General features: G+C 45.4%; 1 protein-coding gene across 8 annotated transcripts in view; it reads right to left on the minus strand.

The window, feature by feature from the left end:
• Positions 1–26,798, minus strand: part of LOC126092418 (sorbin and SH3 domain-containing protein 1) — a 1,056,812-nt gene that overhangs the window by 289,612 nt on the left and 740,402 nt on the right. For all 8 annotated transcript variants that reach the window (XM_049908017.1, XM_049908049.1, XM_049908042.1 and 5 more), the window contains one exon: positions 21,781–21,953. In XM_049908017.1, the coding sequence (XP_049763974.1) occupies positions 21,781–21,953 (173 nt within the window). The remainder of the gene's footprint in view (positions 1–21,780; positions 21,954–26,798) is intronic.

Consider the following 26,798-nt stretch of genomic DNA (forward strand, 5'->3'; position numbering starts at 1 on the left):
AGTTGTGCCACAAACTTCTCTTCTCCCCAATCCTATTCAATACCTCCTCATTAGTTACGTGATCTACCCACCTAATCTTCAGCATTCTTCTGTAGCACCACATTTCGAAAGCTTCTATTCTCTTCTTGTCTAAACTATTTATCGTCCATGTTTCACTTCCATACATGGCTACACTCCATACAAATACTTTCAGAAACGACTTCCTGACACTTAAATCTATACTCGATGTTAACAAATTCCTCTTCTTGAGAAACGCTTTCCTTGCCATTGCCAGTCTACATTTTATATCCTCTCTACTTCGACCATCATCAGTTATTTTGCTCCCCAAATAGCAAAACTCCTTTACTACTTTAAGTGTCTCATTTCCTAATCTAATTCCCTCAGCATCACCCGACTTAATTCGACTACATTCTATTATCCTCGTTTTGCTTTTCTTGATGTTCATCTTATATCCTCCCTTCAAGATACCATCCATTCCGTTCAACTGCTCTTCCAAGTCCTTTGTTGACTCTGACAGAATTACAATGTCATCGGCAAACCTCAATGTTTTAATTTCTTCTCCATGGATTTTAATACCTACTCCGAAATTTACTTTTGTTTCCTTTACTGCTTGCTCAATATACAGATTGAATAACATCGGGGAGAGGCTACAACCCTGTCTTACTCCTTTCCCAACCACTGCTTCCCTTTCATGCCCCTCGACTCTTATAACTGCCATCTGGTTTCTGTACAAATTGTAAATAGCCTTTCGCTCCCTGTATTTTACCCCTGCCACCTTCAGAATTTGAAAGAGATTATTCCAGTTAACATTGTCAAAAGCTTTCTCTAAGTCTACAAATGCTAGAAACGTAGGTTTGCCTTTTCTTAATCTTTCTTCCAAGATAAGTCGTAAGGTCAGTATTGCCTCACGTGTTCCAACATTTCTACGGAATCCAAACTGATCTTCCCCGAGGTCGGCTTCTACCAGTTTTTCCATTCGTCTGTAAAGAATTCGCGTTAGTATTTTGCAGCTGTGACTTATTAAACTGATAGTTCGGTAATTTTCACATCTGTCAACACCTGCTTTCTTTGGGATTGGAATGATTATATTCTTCTTGACGTCTGAGGGTATTTCGCCTGTCTCATACATCGTGCTCACCAGATGGTAGAGTTTTGTCATGACTGGCTCTCCCGAGGCCATCAGTAGTTCAAATGGAATGTTGTCTACTCCCGGGGCCTTGTTTCGACTCAGGTCTTTCAGTGCTCTGTCAAACTCTTCACGCAGTATCTTATCTCCCATTTCGTCTTCATCTACATCCTCTTCCATTTCCATAATATTGTCCTCAAGTACATCGCCCTTGTATAAACCCTCTATATACTCCTTCCACCTTTCTGCCTTCCCTTCTTTGCTTAGAACTGGGTTGCCATCTGAGCTCTTGATATTCATACAAGTGGTTCTCTTCTCTCCAAAGGTCTCTTTAATTTTCCTGTAGGCAGTATCTATCTTACCCCTAGTGAGACAAGCCTCTACATCCTTACATTTGTGCTCTAGCCATCCCTGCTTAGCCATTTTGCACTTCCTGTCGATATCATTTTTGAGACGTTTGTATTCCTTTTTGCCTGCTTCATTTACTGCATTTTTATATTTTCTCCTTTCATCAATTAAATTCAATATTTCTTCTGTTACCCACGGATTTCTATTAGCCCTCGTCTTTTTACCTACTTGATCCTCTGCTGCCTTCACTACTTCATCCCTCAGAGCTCCCCATTCTTCTTCTACTGTATTTCTTTCCCCCATTCCTGTCAATCGTTCCCTTATGCTCTCCCTGAAACTCTCTACAACCTCTGGTTCTTTCAGTTTATCCAGGTCCCATCTCCTTAAATTCCCACCTTTTTGCAGTTTCTTCAGTTTCAGTCTGCAGTTCATAACCAATAGATTGTGGTCAGAATCCACATCTGCCCCAGGAAATGTCTTACAATTTAAAACCTGGTTCCTAAATCTCTGTCTTACCATTATATAATCTATCTGATACCTTTTAGTATCTCCAGGATTCTTCCAGGTATACAACCTTCTTTTATGATTCTTGAACCAAGTGTTGGCTATAATTAAGTTATGCTCTGTGCAAAATTCTACAAGGCGGCTTCCTCTTTCATTCCTTCCCCCCAATCCATATTCACCTACTATGTTTCCTTCTCTCCCTTTTCCTCCTGACGAATTCCAGTCACCCATGACTATTAAATTTTCGTCTCCCTTCACTACCTGAATAATTTCTTTTATCTCGACATACATTTCATCTATTTCTTCATCATCTGCAGAGGTAGTTGGCATATAAACTTGTACTACTGTAGTAGGCATGGGCTCTGTGTCTATCTTGGCCACAATAATGCGTTCACTATGCTGTTTGTAGTAGCTAACCCGCACTCCTACTTTTTTATTCATTATTAAACCTACTCCTGCATTACCCCTATTTGATTTTGTATTTATAACCCTGTAATCACCTGACCAAAAGTCTTGTTCCTCCTGCCACCGAACTTCACTAATTCCCACTATATCTAACTTTAACCTATCCACTTCCCTTTTTAAATTTTCTAACCTACCTGCCCGATTAAGGGATCTGACATTCCACGCTCCGATCCGTAGAACGCCAGTTTTCTTTCTCCTGATAACGACGTCCTCCTGAGTAGTCCCCGCCCGGAGATCCGAATGGGGGACTATTTTACCTCCGGAATATTTTACCCAAGAGGACGCCATCATCATTTAATCATACAGTAGAGCTTAGCTTACTACCTTAAGTGTCTCATTTCCTAATCTAATTCCCTCATCATCACCCGACTTAATTCGACTACATTCCATTATCCTCGTTTTGCTTTTGTTGATGTTCATCTTATATCCTCCCCCCAAGAACCATGGACCTTGCTGTCGGTGGGGAGGCTTGCGTGTCTCAGCGATACAGATAGCCGGACCGTAGGTGCAACCACAACAGAGGGGTATCTGTTGAGAGGCCAGACAAACGTGTGGTTCCTGAAGAGGGGCAGCAGCCTTTTCAGTAGTTGCAGGGGCAACAGTCTCGATGATTGACTGACCTGGCCTTGTAACACTAACCAAAACGGCCTTGCTGTGCTGGTACTGCGAACAGCTGAAAGCAAGGAGAAACTACAGCTGTAATTTTTCCCGAGGGCATGCAGCTAGAGACAGCAAAGGACTTGGAAGAGCAAAAATAAACTGTTCGTCCAAAAAGTTCCGCATATAACCACAGTAACTGCATTGACACCCAGAACTAACAACTGTAAACTGTAGATTTGCATTGGACCAGTTAGTTATGACTAGACACTGTTAAATAGCGGAAGTGCGGCTGCAGAGGGTCCACACGTTGTTGTGTCACAAATGGCAAAGGAACAATACCTCTAAATTAGGACTTGGAGATATTCTAAAAAGTGTTTTCAAGAAGAGAAAACCATGTGCAGAGTTCCAGAATGTGATTTTCACTCTGCAGCGGGATGTGTGCTGATACGAAACTTCCCAGCTGATGAAAACTGTGTGCCGGACCGAGACTCGAACTCGGGACATTTGCCTTCCGCAGGCAAGTGCTCTACCATCTGAGGTACCCGAGCACGACTCACGCCCCCTCCTCACAGCTGTAATTCCGCCAGTACCTCGTCTCCTACCTTCCAAACTTCACAGAAGCTCTCCTACGAACCTTGCAGAACTAGCACTCCTGGAAAAAAAGCATATTGCGAAGACATGCCTTAGCCACAGCCTGGGGGATGTTTCCAGAATGAGATTTTCACTCTGCAGCGGAGTGTGCACTGATATGAAACTTCCTGGCAGATTAAAACTGTGTGCTGGACCGAGACTCGAACTCAGGACCTTTGCCTTTCGTGTGTTCGCAGGAGAGCTTCTGTGAAGATTGGAAGGTAGCAGACGAGGTACTGGCGGAATTAAAGCTGTGAGGACGGGGCGTGAGTCATGCTTGGGTAGCTCAGATGGTAGAGCACTTGCCCGCAAAAGGCAAAGGTCCCGAGTTCGAGTCTTGGTCTAGCACACAGTTTTAATCTGCTAGGGAGTTTCATGTGCAGAGTTAGTCCCACATTCCTGAAAAAATATGACAATTCGTCGATGCCTGCCAAGGCTTGACTGAAATGCAAAACGCGTGAAATTGATACTCAAAAAACGAGACTTGACGTTCTGAATAGGAATCTACCACTAAATGACGAAGTGCAGAAATTCACACAAAGGATCACCACTTTGATGACGTAACTAACATTCGAACCAATGTCAAGCGTGCGTTTAACAACACCCCAAAGAAAGGTTTTTTGAAAGTTTCTCATGGTATATGAATGTTATGTGCATTGTTCTCAAGTGTGGGGAGACTATGTAGAACACCAAAAGCATTAAAACCACTATTTTAATTTTTCTATATTTTTTTATTCATCCAGGTCTGAAACTTTCTGAAATCAAAAGGCACTGCCGTCACATGTAGAAAGACCTCCACTAGCTTCTGCAACCTTAAAAACTTTCGAAACATCTTTCTACAGGGTCTGAACTGTAAACACATGCCATCACTGCATCTATTGGCTTTCCACTATTGAAAACTAATCTAACAAGGCATAACTAGTGAGAACACTAGACAGAACTAACTACAGGTGCTTGTGCTCATTACTCCTGCAACATCAATCTGTTTGACCATGATAGTGCTCCATATGACCAGTTAGTTTAGTTGTGACTAGACAAACTGTGTGACTACCATAAGCCGTGACTGCTTCACCAAATCCTCATTGCACATGCACCCTAGCACAGAAACAGCTACCATACATTCTTTGCACAGTTAATAGCCCTCTTACTTTTGAGATGAAGCTGAAGCAATTTCTCCTGTCACCCCCACAACATTTCCCCAAAAATTACTCAAAGTAATGACCCCAAATTTTTTATGTGAAAACTCTCAGAGACTTTTAAATAAAACAAACTTTACCAACAGTCTACATCTTTATTCTTCAAGCCTATGCATTTATTTGTCAACGTAGTCATGCTGGGAATGAACACTTTTTCCCAGTGGGAGACCAGTTTGCTAATACTGTCACTGCAGACTGTTTGACTTTGTTGATGGGGTCACAACCTCACCTCTGCTTGCACCACTTCATCATTATCAAAGCATCCACCCCTGGTAACTGAGTGGTCAGTGCGACAGAATGTCAATCCTAAGGGCCCGGTTTTGATTCCCAGCTGGGTCAGAGATTTTTTCCACTCAGGGACTGTTGTTGTGTTGTCCTAATCATCACCATTTCATACCCATCGATGCGCAAGTCGCCGAAGTGAGCTGTGGGGTAAATGAGAATGTGCCTGGATGAAAGATTCCTAGAGGAGAGACTTCTTTTCGCCGCACAGAGGGTTAGTTGCTTGTTGTTATGGTACACAGATAATGGTACAGGATACTGTAGGGACGTGATTTTGAACATTCCTTCTAGTTGTATTCGATGTATCTGACAGCATTGACTTGTCTTCATCTACAAAATGGAAAGTAATGTCACCACTTGTTTTTATACGCTTCTGTTATTGCCTGTGTTTCTGAACCATATATAAAAACTGGTCATACAAGGGAGCAGTTGTTATTCTTGTAATTAGAGAATTCCTCAGCATGTCTAAGTTCACATAACAAGGTGTACTGCCTGCTTGTATCTTGTTTCTAATACATTGTTTCACATTATTATCACTGGCTAAAGGAACATGTAGGTAATGGAAGTAGCTGACACCTTTAAAAGCTTTATCAGAGGCTTTCGGGTCACCTGGTGTCGTTGTAGCCTAGGACTTGGACATTTTTGTGTATTCTGTCTCGTTTTACTACACACTACAGCAATTTTTGCTGCTTCTGCTTCCCTTACTCCATACATTTCTGTAACAGTGTTCATATTTCTTGTCACATTTATAATATGATAAAATAATAAAACATTTTAATGTTGTCTACTATAATATACAGTGGAACCTCGTTCATTGATTCTCATTAATCTGGATCACTGCTTCACACATATGTATATATTTTTAAGTATAATCACTGAAGAGTATAAGATACTCCAAAAGTAATAGTGGCAACAATCGACGATAGCAATTATTAAATTCAAATTCAGCCATACCACACATGGATCCTGGCACAGTGTCAGTTCACAAGTTAACATTGATCTGAACAGTAATGGATTGCCGCTGTTTGTTGAGAGTGTAAAACAACATCATAGACATGCCCACGGACAAGATAAACTGCATACGATCGATAAAGGTGAATTGTTGAGAAACATTGCTGAACTTGGTGTTTGAACTTCAATGGTGCCAGACAGGAAAAATAACCAGAACAAAGGGAGGCTTTTGTTTCAAAATTATAATGTAAAAGCAAAGAATGTCATGCTCATGACGCACTTTTCACGTGGCAAAAGAGGGACAATTTCAGGGCACACATTGCAGGGAAAAAAAGATAGGATTACAAAAGAAATTTTCTAATGGTAGTTCTACCTTGACATGTAGCCAGTGTCAGTTAGCAATGTGGAAAGAGTGACGTGGAATATGCCGGCTATCAGAGACTGACGAAGTTGGTGTTCAGTGTAAAGAAAATGTGAAAACAGTTGTAATTTTTGTGTTTATAAGAAAATAAATATAATTTGTACATCCACGAAATTTAACATGTGACATTCTAATTTTTTCCTACGGTCCAACCTAGTCCAGATAGATGAGGTTCCACTGTACTGGGAATGCAGTGCAATTTCACAAATTAAAAGTTTAAGTTACCTCGGCAGCAACATCCGGACTGACTCCGCGCGAAGAAGCCAGCGAGCCGAACATGGCGCGCCTCTCGCTGACGACGCCAGTGCCGGCTGCAGAGGCAGCTGCGATGCGCGGGAAGTAACAGAAGGGCTTTCCGGGCGCGCGCTGCGGCGACGGGCTGGCGGAGCGCGAGGCGGCGCTGAGCTCGCGGTCCAGGCTGCGGAACTTGGACTCGGTGACGGGGCGGCGCTGCGACAGGTAGACGCTGAGCAGGCCCAGCGGCGGCTCCGCGCGCGGAGCGGCCTGGCGGCGGGGACCGCGCGCCGCGCGCTCGCAGAAGAGGCGCGCGCGCTCCAGCACCGACGAGTGCGCGCGCTGCGCGCTGCCCGCCGACGGCGCGGGCGACGGCGCGTCGCGCAGCAGCAGGTGCCGGAAGAACGTGTCCGACCGGCCCGGCGCCGATACCGACGCCTCCTCGTCGCTGCCTCCGAACTGCGACGCCGGCTCGTCGTCGAGCGCACTCAGGTCCGCCACAGTCGCCGACCTGGACGCGACTGACAACTCCTTGCGGCTCTTGCGCTCGTCTGACGAGCTCGGCGGCGACTTTTTCTTCCTCCCGGGCGGCCTCTCCGGCTTCTTCGCCGCCACCCCTTTCTTCGGCGCACCCTCTTCCGCCTTCGTCTTCCTCACGGACTTCTTCTTCGCTTCGGAGGCGGTCCTGGCGGCGGACCGCACCGAACTGGTGCTCCCGTGCACCTTCCCCGTTTCCAGCTTGGAGAAGGACGAGGGCGGGCTGCTCTTGCCCGGCGCTTTCACCTTCTTCTTCACGGAGTCGGACCCCGACTTCTCCACTTTCTTGGGCCGCGCTTTCCCTTCGTCTCGCAGTGCCAGAGAAGTCCTCGAGGCGGTCCTCTGGGGCGCCGGAGAGACCGAGTCCTTGCGGCGGGCGAGGCTGGACGGCGGAGCTCCCACCACGGACATTATCCTGGAGCGGGACCTGTGCAGCGGTCCCGGAGACGGTGAGAGGGAGGCGCCGCGGCCCACCGGGGAGACGCTGGGGCGGCGAGGTGTGGAAGGTGCCGGAGAAGGGGATTTGGAAGTGGACGGCACCGCCGTGCTGGAGGACGAGCGCAGAAGCTCACGCCCTCGTGCGGACATGGCCACTGTGACACGTAAGGACTTGTCGTCTGACGGCCGTCCGGTATTGCGAGCCGACGCGAACACTGCTGTCGAACTGCGAACCACTGTTCCTGCAGGTCAGAAAGTTCGATAGGAATAAGCGAGATATAAATTACTTCCGTGGTGGAGGATACTTCTTACCTATGTTTGGGGCTTTGTGTTGCTCCGTGATGAATAAGGAATGAGGAAAAATTTACTGTCATATGCCTTGGTATGCAGCCTAATCTCCTTAAGCTCATTCACATGGCGCTTCCAACAGAGACAGTAGAATTATTTAATTGTTTTCATAGAATATTGTTTGTCTCAATTTACCAAGTAGGGTTACCCAAGAAGACTGATTATTCTTTCAAACAATCCCATTAATGTACACTATTCTTTCCATGTCTGCTGTCATGTCTACGTAATAAGGGAGGAGTCTTCGTCTTCCCTACTGCTGACTTTAACGTAGAGTGAGTCAAGTAAGACGAAACACCCCTTTCATTTCGTGAACGGTTCGAGATATCGAAACGAGTTTTTTCGCAGTTGATAGTGTGCTGAGGGACACGTGATGTTTTGTATGAGTCATGCTCTGAACCCTGATATCAACCGAGATATTGAAACCAATAATTTTTAATGGAAGCGTGGGCTTTTCATAATCCATTCAATAGCGCCAGGAAATACTGTAACAGTGATACAGCGCTTGTAACGTTGTCGTTGAAAGCTTTCGCAAAATGATCCAAGACACTTGCTAAAGTAGGGAAGCAATGCGGCCAGAGTCGGCTATTACGGTGCTAACACTGCCATACAGAACTCTCATTCCATGCTCTATCGTAATGTGCAGCAAGACAGGCCAACGCTACTAAGATAAAACCTCATTTTCTTTATGACATGGATACAGGGCCAGCCATGATTTTTGTATATGGAACTACGGCATAGGCTGACTTCTTGTGCATCAGACGGTTATTATGCAAACTATTTTATATGAGTGTACGTCAGGCAATTTTTCATTTAAACACTCCCCTTTCCTGATTAGTTGTCAAAGCGGTAACAGAAACGTCGGTCGTTCATACTTCATAAAGATAAACCGCCCTATTCACGAACAAAAACTTCTTAGATCAAAAACAAAATAAAATAAAACTAATCTGTGTTTGCCTGGAGGCGCCTGGATGCTTCTTAAAGGTGCTGTCGGACAAATGTGTCTATAGGTACTATCCGAAATTGTTCAGATTTACTGACGACATATCATCCATACAATAAATACTTTTCTTAACGAAACGTAGTTTTACACTTTACTTAAACATGTGCTCAAATTGCTTACCATCGACTACAAGGCAGCCGGCCGAAGTGGCCGTGCGGTTAAAGGCGCTACAGTCTGGAACCGCAAGACCGCTACGGTCGCAGGTTCGAATCCTGCCTCGGGCATGGATGTTTGTGATGTCCTTAGGTTAGTTAGGTTTAACTAGTTCTAAGTTCTAGGGGACTAATGACCTCAGAAGTTGAGTCCCATAGTGCTCAGAGCCATTTGACTACAAGGCATATTTGTAGTCGCCGTTCGAGAGATAGATGAACAGATGATAGTGCATTGGATGATATGTCGCTTATCCAGTGATGCCTGTTCTACAAGAACAAGTAGAAGATTCAATCGGAAATGTGGATACGTATTTCCATTTAACACCCCTGGTATGAGTCAGGCCCCACAATCGAGTTTCCTATGATGTCGCACCGCGCGTTTACGCTCCACGTGTGTGTGTGACGAAGCCAGCGTGGATTTTCAGCTGCCCAGTACTGCATGTTGCGTAACTTTACATTACCGCGGTTCGTTAACGTTGCTTCACTGATAAAGAGAACACGCTGGTAAAGATGTCTTGTAGTCTCCCGGTTGTTGCAGGGAAAACTCAAAAAATTCTGTACGACTTTCGAAATCACGTCCTCCGAGTGCCTGCTGTAGTGCCAGGTGAAAGGAGTGGAATTTATGTCGACCCTAGATACGACTGATACCCGCCTGGCTGATCTGGCATTCATTGGGAATACGTCTCGTGCCGCGTGTCAGCTGCAGTCTTCGTCCTCGTCCCCTGACTCTTCGCACTAGTGACCTAACACTTAATTCGTGGAAGTGCCTGGCGGGACAGACAGCGATGATCCGTAAAGTTTTGACGGTAGTTATTTGACGCTCACTGTATATAAAAAAAGCATGTCTAACTTCTCCTCACTGGTTTACACGTCTGCATGCAAGGAATGTTGAAGCAGAAATGACCTGCCGATAGACGACGCACCTCCTACTAGTTCTGCACTGCAGACAAGTGAGCAATCGAAAGGCTTGATACATCGACGTATCCTGGCATGAGCGTATTTACAGTGCAACAGCCGATTCCGATCGACTTGCCTACGATTTTTAGAATATTTCTCGGATTCTTTTGGGAACAGTTTCAACCCCAAAACTAACAAACATTATATAACTCTTCTCCTCTTTTCAAGCGCTTTCGGAAGCCTTTAAAAAGTATATCACTGAATTTAAAAAATTGTATTTGCTTCAATATCTCGATTCATACAAGAGCTAAGACTCCTTGTCACATAACAAAATTACGTGCCCATTAGCGTACTATCATTTGGCAAAAACCTCGTTTCGACACCTGCAACCGTTCACGAAATAAAAGGCATCTTATGCCATATGTGAATCACGCTGTACATTTAAACCCTGTAACAGATTCTAATATTTTAATCGGATGGGTTCTTCCTCTTTGTTGTGAAAATTGTCTCGCAACTGTCCCATATAATAACCCCATCGTTTCTATACAGAGGCAGATCCCCCTGTGTAGACACGACGGGTTGCTCCCGCTACAACATAGTTCAAGAGTTATGCAGAATTCTTTTCTACTTATTGTAAAATAATGGAAAACGTTTACTTTTTTTCGGCCTGAAGAGGTCGAGTGTGATCTAAACTAGTTATACCGTAAAAAATACAACCGAGACGGCAAAATAAAGATATACTCTGCTGGGAAAAAATGCAACACCCTCAATAACTGTATCAGTGGCACCACGGTATAATAAATTCATACTGAGGGCTTGTAGCGTTAGTGATTTATCTGTCAGGGACATTGGTGATCAGATGGCGTTCGAGAGGCGTGTTCTGCGCACCGTCTGTTTTGACTCTGCAGGCAGTAATTGCGTTGAGTTTAGAGGTGAACACTGTTTCCAACATTCGTTTTAGGGTACAACCATGGCCACTGACGAATATTTACTTCTGTTGAACAGCTTCAGCAACTTGAACGGGGTTACTGTGTATGCTTGCGGAAAGCTGGATGGACGTATCGACGTGCTACTGCACGTGTATCATTGGTGTGTCGCTGCTTTGAACGGTGGTCTGTAGAACATTCCAACACCGGTAGATTAGGTTGTCAACGACTGCGTAGTACAGAGCCACGTCAAGATCGACGCACTGAACGAGTGCGGGTGTCCGATCGAAGAAATTTGGGCACGTGTTGCACCCGCTTTGTCATCCAAGACTATTGGGAACCACCTGTATGTAGCAGGATTAAGATCACGTGTGCCTCTGACCAGGTTACCACTGACATGATGACATCACGAATCATGGCTACTCTTGTCGTGTAAGTGTTGAGCTGAGAGTGTAATGGCGCTCTGTTGTCTTCAGTGATGAGAGTAGATTCTGTCTGTATGCGAGTGATGGACGTACGCATATATGACGTAGACTTGGTAAGCTGACTCTGACTATTCCAGAGTGCATTCACCGACACAAAGGTCCCGTTGCAGGCTTCATGGTCTGTGGGGGAGGAGGGGGTTGCGGTGTTTGCAACAGTTACAACTCGTGGTCACATCTACACATTCGGTGATTCTGTAGGGTAACGTAATCAGTGCCATTACACTGTACAGGCTGTTATCCCTGCGGTACTGGCATTTCTTCGACAGGAAGGTGATATGCTTTGTCAGCACAAACGATGCAACGTGCTCTTCGTGGCTTACGACTATTGCCCCGGCCAGCATGATCACCAGATGTCTCGCCAGCTGAACATGTATGGGACATGATGAAGCGGGAACTCACTGTTTCTCCAGGGCCTGCAAGAAGAATTGGCGAATTGTAACAAAAGGCGCACGATCCTTGGGACAGTCTATTGCAGGATGCCATTCGGCATGATTGTTTGCACACGAGACTATGCGCCTGCAATGGCGCTAGAGCGAGGGAGAGCGTGGGAGGAGGGAGGGGTGGGGGGGGGGAAGGGTACACTGTGTATTAATGCGAATGTTTGGGCATCCTTTACTGTGACAAGTTCGTTTCATTTGTTCTGAATTTGTTATCATATACTGCTAAAATGGAACTACCTTTTACATAACTTTTCGATAAAGTGACCTTGTCTTGATAGTGTTTCATTTTCCTCCCGCAGTGTACGAGGGCTGACCCACAAAGATTGGGACTGATTTTTTTTCACACTTGTTTATGACTCCATTTCAATGTTTACGTAATGTTTTTCGAGGTACTCCCGTCCTAGTTCAATGCAACTTTTTGGGCGTCTCTGCGAGTCCTGGAACACACGGCGCAGGCCATTCTTTGACAGGTCCCTGAGAATCGCCTCACTCTTCTTTAGCACTCATTCAGAATTCTCCAATCGGATGGCCCGAAGCTTTGCCTTTAGTGATGGGAACAAAAAAAAATCACAGGTTGCAAGATCGGGGATATAAGGCGAATGAGGTACACAGGTAATATTGAATTCAGCCAGAAACTGCATGGCCTGATTTATAATAAGGGTCCGCGCATTGTCATAACGAAGTAGTCACCCAGTACGAGAAAATTCTGGTACTTTCCAGCCGGCCGCTGTGACCGAGCGGTTTTAGGCGCTTCAGTCTGGAACCGCGCGACCGCTACGGTCGCAGATTCGAATCCTGCCTCGGGCTTGGATGTGTGTGATGTCCTTAGGTTTAAGTAGTTCTAAGTTCTAGGGGACTGATGACCTCAGATGTGAAGTCCCATAGTGCTCCGAGCCATTTTTTTGTTGTTGTTTCCTTACAATGTGCTTTCTCAGTTTAGCCAATACTGATCTGTAGTATGCTGCTGTAACCATAGTGTGAGGTGAAATGCTGGTAAATCATTCCAAGAAAGTCAAAGAATATGATCATAATTACTTTCCCTGAAGATGGAACAACTTTCGGGCGATTACCACATTGTGCTGTCTCGTTTTCCCTAAGGATTTAAATGATGCAGCCATGACGCACCGCCGGTGATAATGTTTCCAAAAATGCATCTCCTCCGTCTGCTAGAAGACACAGCACCCCAAAGCTTGTCTCCTTTCGCGCAGCCTTTTGTTCTGGTTCAAATGGCCCTGAGCACTATAGGACTTAACATCTGAGGTCATCAGTCCCCTAGAACTTAGAACTACTTAAACCTAACTAACCTAAGGACATCACACACATCCGTGCCCGAGGCAGGATTCGAACCTGCGACCGTAGCGGTCGCGCGGTTCCAGACTGAAGCGCCTAGCACAGCTCGGCCGCAACGGCCGGCTTTTGTTCTGGAGTCAACAGACGTGGCACCCAACAGGCACAAATACTGGTCATATGATGATGATCATGCATAATCGTAAAGACACTGCCACATGAAACTGTCAACACTTCGCTGAGGTTACGTAATGTTATCCGCCGATTGTCAAGAACAACCACAACAGCTGTGTTGATCTTAACTTCAGTCACAGCAGAAGCCGAAACACCAATCCCACCCTGCTTAATACAGACAAATCGGTCTTCTTTGAAGTCCTTGAACCACATAAACATTGTTGCACGAGATAATGCATCTTCACCGTACACTTGCTGCAGCTTTTCCAGAGTTTCAGTGGCTGTATGGTTTAAATGAACACCGAATTCTGTTGCGCCGTACTGCTCCCCTTGCGTCACCTCCATTATTTGGTACGTGAACTGCAAAGAGCGTCTACAAATTAGAGCATTACTAACCAGCCTACTGGTACGAGAGTGCTTCCGCCTATAGACATCATACGAGATACGATAAACAAGTAACGGAAATTATTGAACTTCGCGGGCTTTATACATCCGATTTTCAAAACTGTTTTATAATCTTGTTCATACACATGTATGTTTGCATTTTCGGCTGTTTTGAATATTTAGGTTACTGTTGACAGTCGAAGATGTTATATGTACAGGTATTTTCGAGTGCTCGTGCAATTTTTACTTTCGAAAAACATGGTCAAAGAATTTGCATTAAATTTTGCTTGAAAAATGGAATACAGAGCAGCACCGCATTCGAAATATTGACTGTGGCTTTTTGCGAATTTACTATTAGTAAGACAAGAGTTTACGAGTGGTATAAACGTTTCAAAGGGTCGAGAAGCCGTTGAAAACGACGACCGCCCTGGACACCCTAGCACTTCAATTACTCATGACAATGAGGAAGAAATACAGAAAATGTTTCTGGAAAATCACCGAATCACCATCAGAGAGGTTGTTGATGTTTTACATCGCGTAGACACGGCTCAGGAATTGCTGAATGAAGTCGACAACGGTCCTAAACTTCTAAAGAAGGTTATAACACCAAACGAATCATGGGTATACTGGTATCACGTCGAAACCAAGGCCCAATTGTCCCAACGGAAACTTCCTCAAGAGCCATGACCGAAAAATTTTTTGACAATTTCGATAACATGTGAAGGTTCTTTCCACTTTTTTCTTCGATTACAATGGGACTGTGCATCGCGAGATCATGCCTTAAGATCGTACGGTTAGTAAAGAGTAATGTTACCTGGAAGTAGTACGCCGTTAGCGTGAGGCAATCTGAAGGAAACGATCTGAATTGTGGCAAAACCACTTGTGGAAATTGCATCACGATATTGCTCCCTCTCACACCTCAATGCTTGTTCGTGACTTTTTGGAAAAAAAAAAAAAAAAGAACCGTTACGTTGCCTCAGCCACCATATTTGCCGGACATGGACTCCTGCGACTTGTTTCTGTTCTCGAGGCTGAAAAGGACGATGAAAGAACGTCGTTTTCCCATCACTGATGAGATAACAACAGAAACGCTGAAGGAGCTGAACACCACAACGAAAAAAATTCCAGAAGTACTTCCAAGATGGGAAAAAGCGCTGGCATAGGTGTATCATATCTGAGGAGGATTACTCTGAAGGGATAAAGTTGATGTTGATGAATGAAGAAAGATTCTTTAAGAAAAACGAAAATTGCCGTTAGTTTTTGATTACACACCGCACTTAAAAACATGCTCATTGTAGAGACAGGAAAGTATCACGGAAACTACAGGAAAAAATTGTATGTTGTATGTTAACCGGGGACATAGAAACGACGGAGAGGCTCCGTCCCCGCCGCAGCCGCAGTGGTCCACAAGCAACGACGACTACCGCAGTCCACTTCACCCCTCCGCCGCCCCTCACCGAATCCAGGGTTACTGTGCGGTTCGGCCCGACGGCCGGGGTGGCCGAGCGGTTCTAGGCGCTACAGTTTGGAACTGCGCGACCGCTACGGTCGCAGGTTCGAATCCTGCCTCGGGCATGGATGTGTGTGGTGTCCTTAGGTTAGTTAGGTTTAAGTAGTTCTAAGTTCTAGGGGACTGATGGCCTCAGACGTTAAGTCCCATAGTGCTCAGAGCCATTTGAACCATTTTTTTGGTTCGGCCCACGGTGCCCCCCCCCCCCCCCCCCCACAGGGAATGTCTCACACCAGACGAGTGTAACCCCTATGTTTGCATGGTAGAGTAATGGTGGGTACGCGTACGTGGAGAACTTGTTTGCGCAGCAATCGCCGACATACAGTAACTAGGCGGAATAAGGGGATGGTTCAAATGGTTCTAATGGTTAAAATGGCTCTGAGCACTATGGGACTCAACTGCTGAGGTCATCAGTCCCCTAGAACTTACAACTACTCAATCTCAACTAACCTAAGGACATCACACACATCCATGCCCGAGGCAGGATTCGAACCTGCGACCGTAGCGGTCTCGCGGTTCCAGACTGTAGCGCCCAGAACCGCAAGGACACTCCGGCCGGCGAATAAGGGGAACCAGCCCTCATTCGCCGAGGCAGATGGAAAACCGCCTAAAAACCATCCACAGACTGGCTGGTTCACCGGACCTCGACACAAGTCCGCCGGGCGGATTCGTGCCGGGGACCAGGCACTCCTTCCCGCTCGGAAAGCCGTGCGTTAGATCGCACGGCCAGCCGGGCGGGCTCAGGAAAAAAATTTGTCTCAGTTTTTGTTGATTAGTCCTCGTAGGAAATGTTTAAATTGGAATTAGTACTCAGTAGGCTAGAGCTGAATGACGAGCGGACGTACCTGGGGGCAGCAGCCTGGAGCCCGGTCTCTCTCGGACGGCCGGTGCGGCCTGCAGCGCCTTGCGCACCTCCGCGGGCGACGCCAGGTCGGGCGAGCGGCTGAGGCGCGTGGGCGGCGCCGCCCTCCTGGCCGCCTTGGCGCGCGCCGGCTCCGGGGAGGCCGACTGCGGCCGCGACCGCGCCTTGGGGGCGGCGGCAGCGGGGGCGGCGCCCAGCTTGCTGGTGATGCGCTCGCGCAGGAGCGTGACGTTGGCGTGCCGCGACGCCTGCTGCCGCCTCCTGGCCGCCTCCGGGCTGGCGGGCAGCTGCATGCGCGACCACATGCGCAGCGTCGAGTTGTGGCGCGACGACAGCCGCTGCGGAGGCAGGGGCGGCGGCGCGGCGCCCGCGGGGGCGGCGCTGGGCGGCGCCGGCGCCGGCGGCTGCGCCGCGGCCTCCGCGGTGCCGACAGCGGCGGCCGTCGCCCTCGTCGCGGTGGCGGCACCCACGCAGACGAAGGAGGGCGCGGTGCGCTTGTAGGTGGAGAAGAGGGGCGGCGGGTTGTCGTGGTGCACGGTGACGGGGTAGCAGGTGATCTCCTGGAGGGGCCGCGCGGGGTTCCGGCGCACGCGGATGCGCGTCAGGTGCGGCGAGATGGGGAAGTACTCGAGCGCCGGCAGGTCCCCCGCTAAGGCGACGCCACCACCCACACGTCAGCCGCGGCTTCTCGCCGGCCACTTTGCCTCTCATGCGTGCCACCGCATCGCCCCAGGGCTCCAGTGCGCCGAGTTCTACTCACTACCTCTGCTCTACAGCTGTCTGAAAGCGACTCGCGTGCCACAGGGAGGAGATTCTACGTCGGCCAGTACTGGACTACCGCAGTGAGGGAAAGTGAAAGAAGACAACTGTAACTGCACCTCAAATCCTCTCCTGCAGCTGATCAACTCTCAACTACCTACCTGGCTCTTCACAAACCATTCTGAAAGTCGCTGCTCCGTGTAAGAACAGGGAAGGCAAGTAAGAATGTCAGACCTTTACCAGACAGTACAACTACTCACCAAGTGAATAAGTATGCTACAGTGAATTTATATTATATGCAGCCGCTGCGGCTTAGTAACAGCGTGGTTCTGTAAGCCCATCACCAACAAACACAAAAAGATGTCATGTAATGCAGCCTATTGCCCTAAAGTAGTTTGAACGCCACGATGCTTTACTAGGTAGCCTTTCATTGTAGGCAGTATGAACGAAGTGTCGGAGGTCATCCATGATTGGTGTTGTTGCTGTTGTGGTCTTCAGTCCAAAGACTGGTTTGATGCAGCTCTCCATGCTACTCAATCCTGTGCAAGCCTCTTCATCTCCAAGTAACTACTGCAACCTACATCCTTCTGAAACTGCAGAATGAGATTTTCATTCTGCAGCGGAGTGTGCGCTGATATGAAACTTCCTGGCAGATTAAAACTGTGTGCTGGACCGAGACTCGAACTCTGGACCTTTGCCTTTCGCGGGCAAGTGCTCTACCAACTGAGCTACCCAAGCACGACTCACGCCCCGTCCTCACAGCTTTACTTCCGCCAGTACCTCGTCTCCTACTTTCCAAACTTCACAGAAGCGAGTTCGAGTCTCGGTCCGGCACACAGTTTTAATCTGCCAGGAATTTTCTTCTGAATCTGCTTAGTGTATTCACCTCTTGGTCACCCTCTACGATTTTTACCCTCCACGCTTCCTCCCAATACTAAATTGGTGATCCCTTGATGCCTCAGAACGTGTCCTATTAACCGATCCCTTCTTCTAGTCAAGTTGTGCCACAATTTCCTCTTCTCCCCGACTCTATTGAGTATCTCCTCATTAACTACTTGATCCACCCTGTATGCTTGGTGTATGGTCTCATAATGATATTATGTCTCCCACAGCCCACATAATGCCATATGACTGTATGCAGAGTTAGATCGAAGATGGCTAAGGGTTGTTACAAAATTATATGAAAATAACACAGCGAGGGTAAAGACTGGGAATAGTTAGACAGAAGAATTCAAAGGGTCTGTGGCAGATATGTGGGTTTTCACCGACCGTCTTTAAGCTGTGTCTAGGAGCAATCGTGCAGACTTGGCATAGAAAATGCCAGGTTATGGGAGCGTGTACTAGTAGGACATGAAGATGATCTGGGCTGTATGATAAGAAAGCTTAAAGAGGAATTCAATAAAAGACCGACTTAAAGAACATGAAGACGCATGAGTACTTGGCTGCTGGAATGGAAAAAGTAAGTAATTTGGAGGGAGATGGAGAAGTAACTATAGGCGTGGAAAACACAAAATATCTTGGCGTAGTAATACAGGGCGCAAGCAATGATACAATCACTGGTAGAATTAATAAAGGACGAGCTGTAAACAAGGGTAATGAACCCTGATCTTTGGAACAAAAGGATAAGAACAACGAAGAAGACAACGTATAAAACTATAGTCCAGACTGTAGTTTTGTAGACAGCAGAAGCCTGGGTCGTTAGCAAAAAAGATACGAATAAACTGCTTGCCATTTAGATTACTTAAGACGAATCTCAAGCTGTACTAGGATGGATAGGACAAGAAATGACGTAATCCGACAAAGGACTAAAATTGATATGGATATCTGTGACGACATCCAACAAAAACAGATGCTGTGGTTTGGCTTTGTGAATAGGATGAACGCAGACAGGATACCAAATAGAACACTACAGTGGATATCATCCCAGCGAAAGAAAACGGGTCGCTCAGGACGCAACTGGCAAAATGATGTGGAGGAGGCAATCGAAGCAAAGAATATGAACGTTGAGGAAAATCACGACACAACAAGAAGCGACTGGGGCTGAAGATGCGGCGCCGTAGATAATCCGCAAGAAGCAGCAGCAGAAGACTCTAGTCGTTCCCGGTCAAATGCTTGACAATAAATGCATTTACTGGAAGGACGGGAGATTAAACTTCATCAAGCGTTCCATGGTGGAGCTATTGGAAACGAAACATTACCTGGGAATTGTTACGAGGCGTCAGTGAAGGAATCACCTAAGCATTCTCCTTGAATAGTTTAAGGAGACCATGTAAAATAATTTATTTCCATTGGTGTCCCGAGTCTGTATAAAATAATTAAATCACATCGTTTCCCAGTACTTGCCTGTACTTATTACACGTTAAGTCTGTGCTACTAAGACAGTCAGCTGATTTCAGCCTATACAGTCAGTGATTAAAATGTAGAGACAAATACCTAGTCCAAATTGCGTATACAAACAAAGTGTCAGCTGACTGCGGATGTTCTCAAATTTATTTACCACTAAACACCGCATTTCTGTGTTTAATGGCTTTGATCCTTTATCGGCACGCCGCCTCGCAACATGTGTCTTGATTGTTTTACTGCTAGTGTGATTGTTTCTGGTAAGCTTCACAAACTGCGAGGGCAGCAGACACTCTTCTGAACAGGTGGGGTTTCTAATTTGCACTTTAAGTGCACCGTTCTGCATCATCTGTACGTATTGATCAATTGAAAATGGGCACAGAAGCGTAAATCAACTAACTGTGATAGAAGTTTAGAGTTTCCCTCAGCTCCCAGCTAAACGAAGGAGGGCTAGTACGCAACGTGAGATCTACAAAAGGGGGCGACCCGGTATTTTCTACTAAGTATCAGCAACGGTTAAAGTACGTGTAAGTATACTAAAACCTTCTACACCAACCGCTAACCCCATCTTGATGGTTTGGATTGCCGTTCACGCACGAGCTGGCCGGTGTGGCCGAGCGGTTCTAAGCGCTTCAGTCTGGAACTGCGCGAGCGCTACGGCCCAGGTTCGAATCCTGCCTCGGGCATGGATGTGTGTGATGTCCTTAGACTAGTTAGGTTTAAGTAGTTCTAAGTTCTATGGGACTGATTCGGATGTTAAATCCCATAGTGCTCAGAGCCATTTGAACCATTTGAGCCATTCACGCACGTAACCTGCGGAGCTGCCAAAATTCAATTAATCGCAATCTTCACTCTGGGAAAGCTTTCCATATGCGAGGAATACTAAGCTGCACTGCACAAGCAGACGGCATGAGAGAGTCCAGAGGCTGGCACGAAACAACGCGAATATAGAGCCATAATAAGCACGATGGCGTTCAAACCAGGCTTCAGTTTCATGATTTCACACTTACACTAAAGAATAGCCTTAAGTAGCTCTCTTTAAATGCAGAACAGGCATTCTCATATACTTCTGGTCACGTGCATGAACCAATTTTTACGCAAGGCACATATACACTACAGGTATTGTGTTTATAAACCGCAAGCTGATATTCAGTGTTACACTGTCTTTCCTTACGTCAAAGCTACACACAGATAAGTTTATCAAATAGTTATAACGTTAGCTACTCCTAGTTGGGAATTTTGTATCATTTGTAACACCAAACACATTTTAATTGCTGCATCTACGAATAACAAAGTACCATGTCAACCACACAAAAGGCATACCTGTTACTGTTAAAAATTGCCTTTCTATTCTTCTCACCGACACTACTCGGGAAAATAATTGCTTGTGCACTTCTTCATGTAACCTAACCGTTGCAATATTTCTGTTGTGATCCTAAGATACGTACAATTTGTCTCGTGTAACATAAACACACCCAAAGATATCGAACCACAACAGAATTCAGCGAACATTTGTCTATGCGGTGAAAGATCACGTCTTATCTTCCTGGATACAGAGGATTTCATAGTTAAATCCATACTACTTAGAAGATCAGTGTAACGATATAATGCATGCCAATGTTTGCAGTGAATGTCTTTGTAAAGTTAGACGCATAATGCGCAACATCTGATAGGCAAGACAGCGGACAGTCAACATTCTGTGCGTTAGCTGATGTTTATGATGATGATGATGTCGTCAAGGATACCGAGCCCGTTGGGCATTTTGACCACAATAGCCATACATCAACACGATATCGACCTTTTCCGCAACTGGTAAACGGTCCATTTTAACACGGGTAATGTATCACGAAGCAAGTACCGTCCGCACTGGCGGAATGTTACGTGATACCACGCACTTATACGTTTGTGACTATTACAGCGCCATCCACCACAAAAGCGAAAAAAGTGGTCCAACTAAAACATTCATATTTCTTTACGTACTACACGAATATGTAATAAAAATGGGGGTTCCTATTCTAAAAAAAATGCAGTTTATATCCGTTTGACCTATGGCAGCGCCGTCTAGCGCACCAACCATAGCGCCATCTAGTTTCCTCCTTCAAGCTAGACGAGTTTCGTTCTTTGTAGTTGTTTCGTTTGATGCTTATTTCGTGAGATATTTGGCCCGGCCACTATCAGTGGACCACCCTGTATATCCTGACACGCCTGCCGCTTTAGTGCAACAGCGCGTAATACGAATCGAAACTTGGATATATGCCCAATCCACTGATATGTGTCATTTTCATGTATGTTTTCACGCAGTCTTCTTCTGAAAACACACAGATATTTATGAATATTTCTGGAGAGTTAGTGGTTTCATGTCGCCTTGTCGATATCTCGCGTACACAGCCAAGCGCCGTGCTGTTTCCTTGCTAAGCGTGCCGGTGCAACTGGAGACAAAGCCCAACTACAGCCTGTGAAGGCGGCCGGCCGCGACTCACTCACCCTTGGGCCGCTGTGGCGCGGGCTTCCGCAGGCCGTGCAGAGGCACCTCGCCGCCGCGCTGGATCGCCTTGTAGACCATCTTCTGCTCCGCCGGGCTCAGCTGCTCCTGCACCTGGTCGTCCCGCCGCTTGAACACCAGCGTCGAGTCGCTCTCGTAGCCATCCTTCAGCGCGCTGCACACGAGACATCCTTTCAGTCACTCCTTCTGTCCTCTCTCCACTCCTTTACACTACCTGCATGACTAAATGCCCTCCTCAAGCATACAGACAATACCTCTCTTTATTTATTTATTTATTGTTCCGTGGGACCAAATTAAGGAGAAGTCTCCATGGTCATGCAACGAGTCAATACATGAAATTACAACACGATAGTAGAAACAGATAAAATGAAATATAAAAAACATATTCAGGCGACAAGTCGTAAGTTTAAATAAAGGAAATCAACAATGTAACACTGGAATTTGCTTAATTTTTTAGCTCTTCCAGGAGTTCCTCGACAGAATAGAAGGAGTGAGCCGTGAGAAAACTCTTCAGTTTAGGCTTAAAAGAGTTTGGGCTACTGCTAAGATTTTTGAGTTCTTGTGGCAGCTTATTGAAAATAGATGCAGCAGAGTACCGCACTCCCTTCTCCACAAGAGTTAAGGAAGTGCATTCCACATGCAGATTTGATTTCTACCTAGTATTAACTGAGTGAAAGCTGCTGACTCTTGGGAATAGGCTAATATTGCTAACAACATACGACATTAAAGAAATATATACTGTGAGGGCAATGTCAGAATTCCCACGAGGGCTATTTTTTTTTTCGACCTCCAGTCAGTCGCGACACTTAAACCACAGTGAAAATCTGGTGAAGCTTTGCACAGATGTATTACGCAATGTCTCAAGTATGCCTGCCTATCGCGTAACGTTACAAAATGTCCCGTTTGGTGGGCAGATATGTGGGTACTTGTCATGAATTCCTAACTCTGAATATCTCTACGACATACAACCACGCTTCAGTTACAGCACTACAAAATTTGTACGCAATGGAAATTACATGTGAATGAAAAGATATCTGTCTCTGTGTAGTGGCACTGAAGATGACTTAATGTATTTTATTCCAAGACTGCGCGTATTACTCCCCACACAGATAAAGAAAATTAATTACACGATAAATCAGTCTAAACTAAAAGCTGTAAATTCAACTAAATACCTAGGTATTACAATTACGAACAACATAAATTGGAAGGAACACATAAAATGTAGTGGGGAAGGCAAACCAAAGATCGCGTTTTATTGGCAGGACACTTAGAAACTGTAACAGACCTACTAGGGAGACTGCCTTCACTACGCTTGTCCGTCCTCTTTTAGAATACTGCTGCGCGGTGTTTGATCCTTACCAGATGGGACTGACAGAGTACATCAAAAAAGTTAAAAGAATGTCAGCACGTTTTGTACTATCGCGAAATATGGGAGAGAGTGTCACAGAAATGTTACAGGATTTGGGCTGGAAATCATTAAAAGAAAGGCGTTTTTCGTTGCGACGGAATCTTCTCACGAAATTCCAATCACCAACTTTCTACTCCGAATGCGAAAATATTTTGTTGACACCGACCTACATAGGGAGGAACGATCACCACCATAAAATAAGGGAAATCAGAGCTCATACGGAAAGATATAGATGTTCATTCTTTCCGCACTCTATACCAGATTGGAACAATAGAGAATTGTGAAGGTGGTTCGATGAACCCTCTGCCAGGCACTTGAATGTGATTTGCAGAGCATCCATGTAGATGTAGATGAATAAAGGTGACCACGGAATCTTGTCTATCTGAATAACAAATAGAATTCAGTAGCATGACACATTTATTTTCAGAAGACATGAATGACATGAAACTTAGCATAACACATCGATTGTATTTATGCTCGTGTTCATAAAATGAAGTGCACTGATGTACAGTTGACAAAGTTGAAAAGAGGGTGGCAAGTTGATTCTAATTCTGACTTTAAATATGGATAACGCGATCTGACTGTAACTAATACGACTTACAGTGGTTGTGAACTGTTGATTGTAACGAACTACTCAGACAGCAACTGCTGCTGTGAGTGCATGGTGCAGTGTGTGAAACTCGCTCTAAAGGTTCCCACTGCCACTACTGCGAAATGTTCACCATGCACATGTAGAAATTTTGGATGCAGTGGCCAGCGCGCCTCTGCATTGGGTTCAACGGTGGACCTCTGCCTGCTCCTTCAGATCCACCTTCGCACCCAGAATCCATGGCCCAAGCTCAAATCGTACCACAGCACCCAACCGAATACGGCGCTTCTCACTCTTCAATCAAGTCCACGAAACACTCTGCGTGAAGTACACACCAAATAACTAAACACCACCATTCAAAAATGGTAGCGCTATCCTGCGCCAATCGCATATCACTTCGTGTACTATACAGCTTCTCTCCATAAGACAGGAAAACCTGTTCCTCCAATCCTAACAAATCTCGAGGCATCGAAAAGGCGTCCACTGTTACTATACTTGTATCATCAGCAAAAAGAACTAGCTTTGCAACTTAATGAGTATAGAGTGGCAAGTCGTTAATATATATTAAGAACAATAAGGGATCCAAGACTGAACCCTGTGGGACACCATTCTTGACACTTCCACAGTCAGAGGACATTGCTGGTTTTTGCAGACTATCTGTACTGCTAACTTCAACCTTCTGCATTCTTCCAGTTAAGTATGAATTAAACCATTTGTGCACTGTCCCACTCATACCGCAATACTTACGCGTATCTAGAAGAATTTCATGATTCACACAGTCAAAAGCCCTTGAGAGATCATAAAATATCCCAGTGGGTGATGATCGGTTATTCAGTGCATTTAATATTTGATCAGTGAAAGCATATATAGCATTTTCTGTCGAAAAGCCATTCTGAAAACCAAACTGACATTTTGTCAGTACTTCATTTTTACAAAGACGAGGGTTGGAACTTTAATAGTGGCAACTATTTATTTGCAGGTCGTACAAAATAGTTACGTGTTTCAAAGTTTTCGTGACCTTCAACGTAGTCAACAGCCTTGTGTATAACACTTTGCCAGGGATGTGGAAGTCATAGGATACTTTTAGCAGTGCCAGTAGTGTTGACAGTTCGAACGGCACAGACTATAGCCCGACGAATTTGTAGCAGTTCTGAAGTGAATGCCGTGAAGTGTTTCCTTCAGTTTAGAAACAGAGTTGAACTCACGAGGGCTTAAGTCAGGGGAGTGCAGTAGGTGGTATAGCACTTAGCAGCCCCATCAGTCAAATAAATCAGTAACAGCTTGCACTGTACGAACTTGAGCATTGTCTTGCAAAATGATGGTCAGATCCTGCAGAAAGTGTCATCATTTGTCTCTATGCTGTTCATTTTTGGAACACAACCTACAGCCATTAGGAGAGGTGGGTTGAATTTCAATTTCATCAAATTGCATAGGTACTGCCTCTTCCATATTCTGCCTTGCTTTTCTAACGAATAGCTGGATCCTATTTTCTCTACAACACTTAAAAAGTGATTGTTAAAAATGTTTTCTACTTCTGACTTCTTTTTAACAAACTTTTCATTGTATTTGACAGAAATACAGTCTTCCTGTGGTCTCGGCTGCCCTGTTTCCCTTTTAACAATACTCCAAATTGTTTTAATTTTGTCATCAGATGTGCTTGTCTCAGACATAATGCACATACTCCTGGACTTTTTAATAACTAATAGTTTTTATAATGTTTCACTGTTTCGGGATCATTACTCCTCATAGCTATAAGATACATTCCCCTTTCCTGTTTACAAGATGTTTTTATCCATTTAGTAAGTCATGCATTTTTACATGGTTTCTTACAATTGTATTTCACTGTTTTCTTAGGGAAACTGTTTTCAAATACACTCACAAATGTATCCTGAAATAGGTTAAATTTTAGATTAGCATCATGTTCCCTGTGCACCTCATCTAAGTCTAACTGTTGCAAGCTTTCCCTAAAATTCTGAATAGTTAAATCGTTAATTGAATGCACTTATTTGGAAGACGGCGTTCCAATCAACAGACTGTTATTCTGAACACACAGAAACCAGTGCGGCTTGTGTGCCCATATGGCCTCGAAAACACACAAGTGCTCTCCTGGCGACACAGCGTCGGGAATCCTGCATTGCCTCTCCATTTCAGTGAAATGTTTTCACAGGCCTAACAACGTGGGTTGAATGAAAAGTAATGCCTCCGCCTTTGTTAACTGGGTTTGGAAGGGAATATTTTAATAAATCAAACGCAGAAATAATCCTTAGAATGTGATCTTTAATTACAAATATTCACTTTTCCACATAATCACCAGCCAACTGGATACATTTCTCCCAACGATGAACAAGTTTTCAAAAGCCGTCTCGGAAGAAGTCGACACTCTGTTTCCGCAACCACAGTCTCACATTTCGCTCAAAGTCTTCATCAGAAGCATAATGATGTGCCCGCAGATCGTCTTTCATTATCGGGAACAGATGGAAGTCAGACGGTGCTAAATCTGGACTGCATGGAGGATGCCGTACGGTGGTGGGATTCAGTCTCTGGAGTTCTGCTGAGGTGGCACGTGAAGTGTGTGGTTTGGCATTGTCAGGCTGCAGGAAAACGTTTCCCTTTTCCTTTCGTACCCTTGTTAGCCGTCGTTTCAGAGTTCGTAGCATTGTGATGTAACGCTCTGAAATTATTGTTGTTCCACGATCAAGGAAATCAACATGGATAACACCATCTGCGTCCCAGAACACTGTGGCCATGATTTTTCCAGCTGAGGGCTGCGTCTTGAATTTCTTTTTCTGGGGCGAGTCTTTGTGTCGATATTCCATAGACTGACATTTCGTCACCGGTTCGTAATGGTGTCTCCAAGTTTCGTCTCCTGTCACAATTGAATGGAGAAAGGCGTCACCTTCATTCTCGTAACGTGAGAGGAGTTCCTGGCAAATTTCAAGTCCGTGCGCTTTCATTTCAGGAGGCAGCATCCGGGGTACCCACTGTGCACAGATCTCCCAATA

This window comes from Schistocerca cancellata, chromosome 1 (assembly GCF_023864275.1).
Source record: "Schistocerca cancellata isolate TAMUIC-IGC-003103 chromosome 1, iqSchCanc2.1, whole genome shotgun sequence".
Classification (NCBI taxonomy): Eukaryota; Metazoa; Arthropoda; class Insecta; order Orthoptera; family Acrididae; genus Schistocerca; species Schistocerca cancellata.